Source organism: Cryptomeria japonica, chromosome 3 (genome assembly GCF_030272615.1).
Source record: "Cryptomeria japonica chromosome 3, Sugi_1.0, whole genome shotgun sequence".
NCBI lineage: Eukaryota > Viridiplantae > Streptophyta > Pinopsida > Cupressales > Cupressaceae > Cryptomeria > Cryptomeria japonica.
The window spans coordinates 967,344,206-967,354,105 of record NC_081407.1 but is presented as its reverse complement, the minus strand read 5'-3'; the positions used below and the strand labels follow the sequence as shown (position 1 = coordinate 967,354,105).

At 35.4% G+C, this 9,900-nt stretch overlaps 1 protein-coding gene across 2 annotated transcripts; it reads left to right on the top strand.

Moving 5' to 3' along the window:
* Positions 1 to 937: 937 nt before the first annotated feature.
* On the top strand, positions 938 to 9,091 carry LOC131035588 (chaperone protein ClpB1). Of its 2 annotated transcripts, XM_057967318.2 has the most exons (10): positions 938 to 1,950; positions 4,809 to 4,978; positions 5,084 to 5,229; positions 5,331 to 5,472; positions 5,741 to 5,922; positions 6,079 to 6,360; positions 6,564 to 6,904; positions 7,021 to 7,300; positions 7,431 to 7,628; positions 8,525 to 9,091. In XM_057967318.2, exons 1-10 carry the CDS (start codon positions 1,241 to 1,243, stop codon positions 8,819 to 8,821), a joined length of 2,748 nt encoding a protein of 915 aa, XP_057823301.2. In that variant the 5' UTR covers positions 938 to 1,240; the 3' UTR covers positions 8,822 to 9,091. The 2 variants fall into 2 exon arrangements, with proteins under 2 accessions (XP_057823301.2, XP_057823302.2); XM_057967319.2 differs by lacking the exons at positions 7,431 to 7,628; positions 8,525 to 9,091 and having other exon boundaries at positions 6,564 to 6,922; positions 7,021 to 7,154.
* Positions 9,092 to 9,900: the final 809 nt, after the last annotated feature.

Sequence of the window (9,900 nt, the reverse complement as noted above, 5' to 3'; positions counted from 1 at the left end):
TTTTTAATTTGCTCTTACTCTTTTTTGGTGATACTTTCACAGAAACTACTATCCAATCCCAAGAATGCACCAACACATCATTACCCTTTATACATTATACATATATTATATATATGTTTGGTGCATTTTAGAGGCTAGATAGCCATTCCCTACTTTCACAAAGGCTTAGACTCCACAAGTGTATTGTAATAGTTGATTACTTAATAATATATTAAGTTGTTTTAGAGAGGGGAACTTTTTCTTGAGAAAGGATTTTCTCCACAAACTGAGTACATTGCTTTTGTGTTTTTTTTGTAACTATATGATTCATTTAACTTTTGCACGCACCTCCCTTTATACATTGTGTAGCTAGTTATTTCTATTTTACTACCCAATTACGAGAAAACAATAATAAAATACAAGTAATTCCCCATGTCATGACAATAATTGAAAAGTTGGCACACTCCTTGATGAAATATCAAATGAATGGTTCTGAATCACTATATATTATATAGCACTCAAATGGATGAGTCGAATCACTATATATTATATAGCACTACAAATGGATGGTTCCCAATCACTATATATTACTCAAGAATAATTTTTTTAAAGAAACTATGAAATCATATATGAAATCACAATAAAATATATATCTAATTTATAGTATATTTTTACTTTGAAAATACAACTTTAAATAGATACCCATCACCAACAACAACGAAAAAAAAAACAGAAGAAAGAAAGAAAAAGACTTAGACCGTCTAATTTAAGCCTCCTCATCTCAAACATTCTTCCAGTTTCTTTCGTTTCCTATTTAACTATCTTTCTTTCTGCAAGCCTCCATCAATTTGCTTAAGCAACACGTTATCTTATTCACCCTCCTTTTCGTAGGTAGCACGAAAAGTTAATTGAGGAAGGAATATTTACTCTCCTTTTCGCTTTCGATCTGTTTAGCAGATTGTATGAATTGTTGAAGAAAATATAAGTTGATAGTTTTATGAATTTTAAAATATAAGTTGATAGTTTTATGAATTTTAAAATATAAGTTGATAGTTTTATTAATTTTAAAATCGAAAGATGTGCAGCTATTTCGAAGAAGCATCATAAGTTGTGCAAAATGTGAGGAAAGTGTTCTTCGGCATCAATCTCGTGTGGAAGTGGGAGGAAAGTGTGCTTTCTCGTTTTATTCCCTCGATAATTAGAGGGACAGTCGTTTCCAGGCTACAAATTTCTCTTTACAAATAAGAGAGGAGTTTGCTGAATGGCGGCGTCATCGAAAATGAATCCGGAAGAGCATACAAATAAAACTAACGAAGCTCTAGCATCAGGTTTAAAGCATGCTCAAGAATCTGGTCATGGACAATTAACTCCCTTTCACTTGGCCATTGCTCTTGCAGAGGATGCTTCTGGACTACTGCAACAGGCGATTTCGTCTACTGGAACTGGAGATCAATCAGTGGAATCCGTTAAGAGGGTCCTGCGCCAGTACCTGGAAAATATGCCGTCCCAAAACCCTGCTGCAGACGACATTACTACCAGCACTGCTTTAATTAAATGCATAAAGCGCACTCAATCGGTACAAAAGAAGAAAGGAGACACCCTTTTGGGCATAGATCATCTTATACTTGGATTGTTGCAGGATTCACAAATTGTGGAAAGCTTTGAAGAAGCAGGCGTGAGCGCTTTGACGATTAAATCTGAAGTTGAGAAGCTATGGGAACAGGGTAAGAAGGTGGAGACTGTCTCTGGTGATACCGATTTCCGGGCCCTGAAGTTATATGGTCGCGACCTTGTGGAAGAAGCTGGGAAGCTTGACCCAGTTATTGGCAGAGATGAAGAAATCAAGAGAATCATCACAATTCTGTGTCGGAGGACGAAGAGCAATCCCGTGCTAATTGGAGAGCCTGGTGTTGGAAAGACTGCTGTGGTGGAGGGACTCGCTCAAAGAATTGTTAGAGGAGATGTGCCAAGGTAAATTGTTTTCTGTTGAACATGTACTTATTTTTAGCCATTCTAGAACAAAAACAGGTTTGAAAAGAGAGGGGCATTTGTATTTAAGTTAGTCTTTTCTTTTTTGATAGGTGTCGTCTTTTCGAATATGATGAATGTAAAATATTTTCTTATTTATGTGCCTGGGAATCCCTGTAAGATTAGGTGGTAGTGAGCTTACAGTAGTACTTACAGAAGGGTTTCGCAGAATTGTCTGAACTTCATGTCTGTTATGTTATTGTTCACATTCGGATCTTTCTTTTGATGCATTCCATGCATTACCCTGTTCTGCACAGGGTATCTCTTTTAGAATAGCTATTGACAGCCCAAAACATACAAAAATATGCCCATGTTATATATTGAAGTAGTACTTATAGAAGGGTTTTCTTGCTGAATTGTCTGAATTTTATGTCTGTTATAAGCCGTCCATGCGTTACCCTGATCTGCAGATATTAATAGCTCTCATAGTGACAAACAAGGAAAAAACCAAAAAAACACGCATAACTATCCAAAACACCGGAACTACCTTCCATTTATAAAACCATTAAAATTCCTCATAGAAGATTGTTTTCAAAATGCTCTAATCCCCAGAAAAATTCCTCATATTTTCCTTCTGCCTCTCCATCCTCTGTCTTTTTCTCATTTCCAAATTCCACTAAATTACTTTATTTTCTATAGAGAAACTATGAGCCAATTTAAAGTATTTTAAGCATTGAAAATATGTCAATTTCTCAATGGAATCTTTGGTCTGTTGGTGAAGTTGAATGGTTCTTAATGAGCCCACCAGAAATCAAGTCTTGTTGCATATAAGACTCCAACATCATAAAAACTGAATTGGAATTGATACAGATTAATCCTCTGTTCTTTGCAAATAATTCTTCAGAATTCTGCTCAGCACCCATGTAAGCATCTCATTACTCACAACTGCTAAAAAAAACATCAACAATCTGCCAAACATGCTAATCAACTTAGTATATAGAAAAAGAATCTATGATAATTAAATTCTGAATACATAAAGAAAACTGCATTGAAGCAGCTGCCAAGCCAAAAAAGAATTCATAGATATTAATATCCCCAAAATCTGTAGCATCTATATAACCAAGAAAAATAAACCTCCCTGCACAAGCATGGCTAAAAATAGATAATAGCGAAATGGAATGTAGGAGCCCCACAGTCAAACATTACAAATGACTTATTCTATTTTGAGAGATACAACAGTTATATTAGAATTGTGTCCCAAACAATTTTGATGGAATGAAGACCCCTCAGACTTTGACTCTTAGTTAAATAGATTGAGTCTATGACTGGTGCACTTGTATAAAAACCCTAAAAGAAAATCAATTTCGAGGTGGACATGCTCTAAATATTTGGTCAGCAGGATTTTTGCTTTTGCGTTTTAATTTGAGATTGCCATGTGTCTCGTCGTTTCAAGTCTTGTTGCGTGCAAGATTCCTACATCATAAGAGATAGATTGGGATTGATACAGATTAATTCTCTGTTCTTTGCAAACAATTCTTTAGAACTCTGTTCAGCACCCATTTAAGCATCTCATAGCACACAACTGCTAGAAAAACATCAACAAATTGCCAAACATGCTAATCAACATAATATATAGAAAAAGAATTTATGGTAATTAAATTCTGAATACATAAAAGAAATTTGCATTGAAGCAGCTGATAAGCCAAAAGAGAATTCATAGATATTAATATCCCTAAAATCTGTAGCGTCTACACCAAGAAAAATAAACCTCTCTGCACAAACACAGTCAAAAATAGATAACAGCTGAAGGGAATGTAGGAGCTCCACAGTCAACTGTTACAAAAGATTTTTTTCTATTTTGAGAGATACGATAATAATATTAGAATTATGTCACAAACAATTTTGATGTAATGAAGACCCCTCAAACTTTGACTCTTAACTAAATAGATTGAGTCTATGACCGATCAATTTTTAGGCGGTCAGAAGGATTTTTATTTTTGCATTTTAGGTTGAGAGATTGCCACGTGTCCCCTCGTTTCAATAGCTTCCGGTTTGCCCCATTCTGCACGGTCTCATCAGTAATGCTCTACACCATTCTCTAATGGCTTAAAAAGTTTTGTACCTTTCATCGGAAATGTCCAGATTTGTGGTGACCCCCAACGTACATTCTCTTCATTTCTCTTATTTGATTCAATAAAATTTCATATGTTCTCCTTTTTGAAATCTCTTTGAACATGCTTAGAAAGCATAATACTGAACGATCTTGCCTAACAGAAATGACTTCGATAATGTTCTCTTCTTTCTCCTTTGCCATTGACATCTCTCGTATTCTTTTCTCTTCTCAGAAGCTCAACATCTTGTCCAGCTATTGCTGACACCTTCCTGTCTTTCGGGCAATTTTCTTCATTAAATATTTAATCGAAGCCACGTCAATGGGCTGTTCCTCGTTCGTTTCACTTCCCATTTTTACCTCTAGATCTTGTTGAACTTCTAAAGACATTAACTGGGAAATCTTTTGTTTATTAATCCTTGGTTATCCTCCAAACAACACTAGCATTTCTTCTTCTTCATTCATGAGGTTTATGACTTAATCAACCATAACATCGTTCAAACGTTGTTCCATTCCTATTTTATTAAGGAGATCCTCGAAAAAAAAATCCTTTTACAAAGGTATTATCTGACATTATCCTTGTAAATTAGTTTTGAATTTGTCAGCTATCATATAATCAAAATTAGATGTATTTGGACTATTTAACTAGGATTGGTTTAGGGGCTGGCATTAAGTTGCAGTTTTGGCAGTTGGTTTGGAACTTAATGAATTTCCTTTTTGAGATTCATAAAGTTTCTTTGGGATGTTGCAGCAATTTGCTTGAAGCTAGATTGATAGCATTGGATATGGGAGCCCTAGTGGCTGGAACGACGTACAGGGGTGATTTTGAAGAGCGACTTAAATCTGTATTGGAGGAGGTAGAAAAATCACAAGGAAGAGTCATCCTATTTATTGATGAATTACATTTGGTTGTTGGTGCTGGTGAGTGATTTTTTTATTTGTTGTTTTCTTTCTCTTTATGATTAAATGTAAATAGTTGTCATTATGATTGGTTCTTTTCAAATTGACAAAGGGATTTGTTTTCAGGGTGCTGTGAGGGTTCAATGGATGCTGCTAATTTATTTAAACCAATGCTTGCTCGTGGACAACTGAAGTGTGTGGGAGCAACTACATTAGATGACTTCAGAAAATATGTGGAGAAAGATGCTGCATTCGAGCGTCGATTCCAGCAGGTTGGCTTTGATTCAGTCAATTTACACTTTTTCTTTTCTGGTCTGTATCATTGTAGGATCACAGGTCACCTTGTGAATAGCTTACTCATTGTCTTTAGCAGGTGTACTTGGCTGAACCCAGTGTGGCTGATACCATCAACATTTTACGTGGTTTGAGAGAAAAGTACGAAGGACACCATGGTGTGAGGATCATGGACAGAGCAATAGTGGTTGCTGCCCAATTATCCAGTCGTTATATAACTGGTAAGTTCTTCAAGTGGTTATTCATATGATTGAAGTGGTTTTTGAAAAGATGGCATTGCGGGGGTGCTCTTAATATGTCAGATTTGATCATAAATGGATGATGCTTTAAATTTTACTCAGATGATTGTAGAAAATTAATATGTTGATTTTAAATCGTTAGTTGTTTGACGAAGCTCGAGACATTAATTTTTCATTGAGCAGAACGCAAGCATTTTGTGGGCTTTGTAAAAGTCATTGATTATCGTTTGCTTGGTTGGACTCTGAACAGATCGGCATCTTCCGGACAAAGCAATTGATCTAATTGATGAGGCATGTGCAAATGTGAAAGTACAATTAGATAGTCACCCTGAAGAAATTGATGCACTTGAAAGGAATAAAATTCAACTAGAAGTTGAGCTGCATGCTCTTGAAAAGGAGAAAGACGAAGCAAGCAAGGCTCGGCTGTCGGAGGTTAGTCTTGAGATCTACCTTTCTTTTAAACAGTTCTTTTTTCTATCTTGCTTTAGAGTAATATATACAACCACGAAGGAAAATTAGCGTGTTATGCAATGGGGTTTCCTGTTGGATTGAAGGTATCTTACTGCTCATATTTTTCCAATCGTACAGGCTCACAAAGAGGTTGGTGATTTGAGAGATAAGATGCTCCCTCTTAAAATGAAATTCCGGAAAGAAAAAGAGAGAGTGGATGAAATCCGTCGATTGAAGCAAGAGCGTGAAGAATTGTTGTATACTCTGCAGGAGGCAGAGCGTAGGATGGATCTAGCAAGAGTCGCCGATGTAAAATATGGGGATCTTCAAAAGATAGGTGGAGCAATTGCTCAACATGAAACTAATATTGGAGGAAATTTAATGTTAACAGAGGTTGTAGGACCTGATCAAATTGCAGAGGTTTGTGTAATTTGAGAGTTTGAATTATTCTATTGATACTTTTAATACTTGTAGCTATAGGCTGAGTTCAATTCAGGGTGGAATTGTAGCTGTTTTACTTTATAATTTGCATGTTATGAAGAGAACAGAGTGAAGTTGTAGTGACGATACAATCATTTGCACAATTTCAGGGATATATTAATATAACTTACTAACTCATGCAGGTGGTGAGTCGTTGGACTGGTATTCCTGTTACCAGGCTTGGCCAAAATGAGAAGGAGAGGCTGTTAGGTTTGGCTGAAAGGTTGCATAAAAGAGTTGTTGGGCAAGACGAAGCAGTTAAGGCAGTTGCAGATGCTGTGCTTAGATCAAGGGCAGGACTAGGTAGACAACATCGACCTACTGGATCCTTTCTATTCTTGGGACCCACTGGAGTTGGTAAAACAGAGCTTGCAAAGGCTCTTGCAGAACAACTGTTTGATGATGAAAACCTGCTAGTCCGGATTGATATGTCTGAATACATGGAGCGGCATTCAGTTTCTAGGCTCATCGGTGCTCCACCTGGGTATTTATAGTGCAACAGGTTTCTTTTAAATTGGTCTTATTCCAAATGTTTTTCCTTATTTATATACTGAATAAAAGTAGCCAATATTTCAGCTGAATTTCAATCAATTATGACAGATATATTGGTTATGAAGAAGGTGGACAACTGACTAATGCAGTTAGAAGACGGCCATATAGTGTTGTTCTCTTTGATGAAGTTGAGAAGGCACATGTATCTGTATTCAACACCTTGCTTCAGATGCTTGATGATGGTAGATTGACGGATGGACATGGTCGGACGGTTAACTTCTCCAACACAGTCATTATCATGACATCCAACCTCGGAGCAGAGCACTTGCTTGCAGGACTCTCTGGAGTCACGTCCATACAAGTTGCGCAAGAGAGAGTAATGCAAGAAGTAAGTGCAATTAAGAAATTGCTTTTTATCATTTCAATTTTTTTTTACTCCATCCCGATCTAGTTGTCATGGAAATTGTGATGCTAAGTGAAAAGCTGTGATGCTAAATTTTCTTTTACCTTTATTGCAGGTGAGAGAGCATTTCAGGCCAGAGCTATTAAATAGACTTGATGAGATAGTTGTATTTGATCCTCTTAAAAATGAGGAGCTGAGGAAAGTTGCTAGATTGCTGCTGACAGATGTTGTTGTTCGGCTTACAGAGAGGGGAGTGAGTTTGGCAATTACTGATGCAGCTTTAGACCTTGTCCTTGTGGAAGCCTATGATCCTGTAAGTCTATTTTCAAAGTTATTTTGTATACATTTCTTTTCCATGCTTCGATGCTTCTCCAATCTATTGTTCAATTGGTAAAAAACAATTTAACGACAGACTGGAAATTGAGCCTTATACTAGAAAGATCCTGGTCCAAAAGTATGGTTATTTAAATACCTTAATCTAAGCTAGCTTCAACTGAACTTCCACAAAAAGTGGAGGATCAATATGAGAATTATGCTAGTGTTTAACAAACTAAATTTGAGCATATCACACTATAAAGATCCCGATTCAAACATATTAACTTGCTTGCACAAAAATTGAATGATCGGTAATGGAATGTCATGACAACCAAAAACCAGCTGAAACAAAATATTCTAAAAATATTAAAAATATCGTTTCAATGAGGCCAGGAAACCCTTGAAGTTTACATCATTGCTTCTTAATTATGAGGAAAAGCAAACTGATTACTTTCCAAAATTTCAGGTGGTGGAAAACACCAACCATTATCTAGAGAATTGGTATCAAATATGGATTGTTGGCACTTTCTAGGAGTTAACTCTGAATGTGGCTCTATTATATTTTAACGATTTATTGTTGTTATAGGAGCAGTGATCGGTTATCCTAACTAGTTGAACTGGTTACATTTTTAGTGCAACACAAAAGAAAGTAGCTACTCCGTTGTCAAATTTCAGGTTTTATTAAACATACAATATAAATTGTATATGCAGCATCCACCGTGCACTTTTGATTATATTTATTAATTAATTTAAAATTTTTAAAAATTGTTATATTTTGATTTTCAATTAATTAATAAATGCTGAGTAAACATTGCCCACAATGGGTACTGCAATAATGACTTCTCTTGCGATTTAGCTTTTTGTCGACTGAATTTCTATTTTGGTTTTTTGTAGGTTTATGGTGCTAGACCCTTAAGACGCTGGCTGGAAAAGAATGTTGTGACCCGACTGTCTCGAATGCTAATCAGTGGAGAAATTGATGAAAACAGTGCTGTTAACATAGATGCTGTGTCTGGGCAGTCAAAGTTATCCTATCATGTCGAGAGGAATGGAAGGCTAGTTACTGAGCTAAAATCAGATGCCTTAACAGAAATTCCTGCTAGTACAGTAAAATCTGATGCATTTCAGGCTGTGATGAAAATTAGAATTGAAGAAATAGACGACGATGAAATAATAGAAGAAACGATGTGATGTGCTTAATCTTCCCACTAAGTTGTGACATCATATCTAGTACAAATTTTGTGAGGACGGGCTAAACCTGATCAATAGCATGGTTTTGATGTGGAACATTCGCTGTAATAGTTTCCTCCCACGTTCAGTTGGTTGAGTGGTCTCTAATTATTTCACTCTATAAAGCCATAAAGTACATGGCAATGAAACCCTAGATAGCATATTGGAATATGTAGGACCCAAAAAATTTCATAAATAAAAATGGGAGTTTCAGAATAAAACCATCCATTATTAATTCTAATTATTTCACAAACATAATTATTTCATCATATAAAGTCAAAGAGTTCATGGTAATGAAACCCTATACAATATATTTATGTGCCTAGAAAAATTCATGAATGTAAACATGAGTTTTACAATAACACAAAAAATAATTTTTAATTATTTTACAGTTGTAATTATTTCACCATATAAAGTCAAAGAGTTCTTGATAATAAAACCTTAGATGACATATATAAAGTGATACAAAATTAACAATATAAATGGAGGAAACCAAATTAATGAATATCATTTTCTGCAAAATGTTAGGAGAAATGATAGCTTGATGTTACCTGAAACTTGGAGAGCATGCATAATGTGGAATCATGAAAACAGTAAAAAAAGTCGGACAAAATTTTCTAATTATTATTTCACAATTTTTGTAATTATTTCAATGTATAAAGTGAAAGACATAATCGTAGTGAAACCCTCAACATAATATAGGAAATAATGGAAATAAGATAATATAAATAGAGCAAACCAGTTTAACTATTATCATTGTCAACAAATTGCAAGGAGAAATGATAGCTCAATGTTACTTGAAACTTGGAGAGAATTGCATAAGGAGAAGCCAAAGGGCAATTAAAAGAGGAAAACATTCCTTTTCATTGATGCCAATGCAATTACCCATGTGATCAATGCCAAATCCAAACTATGAACAAATAAATTTAATGTCCTCCCCACTTAATAATATTATTTATTAAGTGAGTGGTCCGAGAAATGATAGCTCAATGTTACTTGAAACTTGGAGAGAATTGCATAAGGAGATGCCAAAGGGAAAT

Bases quoted from the DNA above. Each gene is read 5' to 3' on its own strand.
- LOC131035588 (XM_057967318.2), top strand. From the start codon at position 1,241: ATGGCGGCGTCATCGAAAATGAATCCGGAAGAGCATACAAATAAAACT. The intron at 5,923-6,078 runs GTTAGTCTTGAG...CCAATCGTACAG, and splicing joins GCAAGGCTCGGCTGTCGGAG to GCTCACAAAGAGGTTGGTGA. The intron at 6,905-7,020 runs GTATTTATAGTG...CAATTATGACAG, and splicing joins CTCATCGGTGCTCCACCTGG to ATATATTGGTTATGAAGAAG.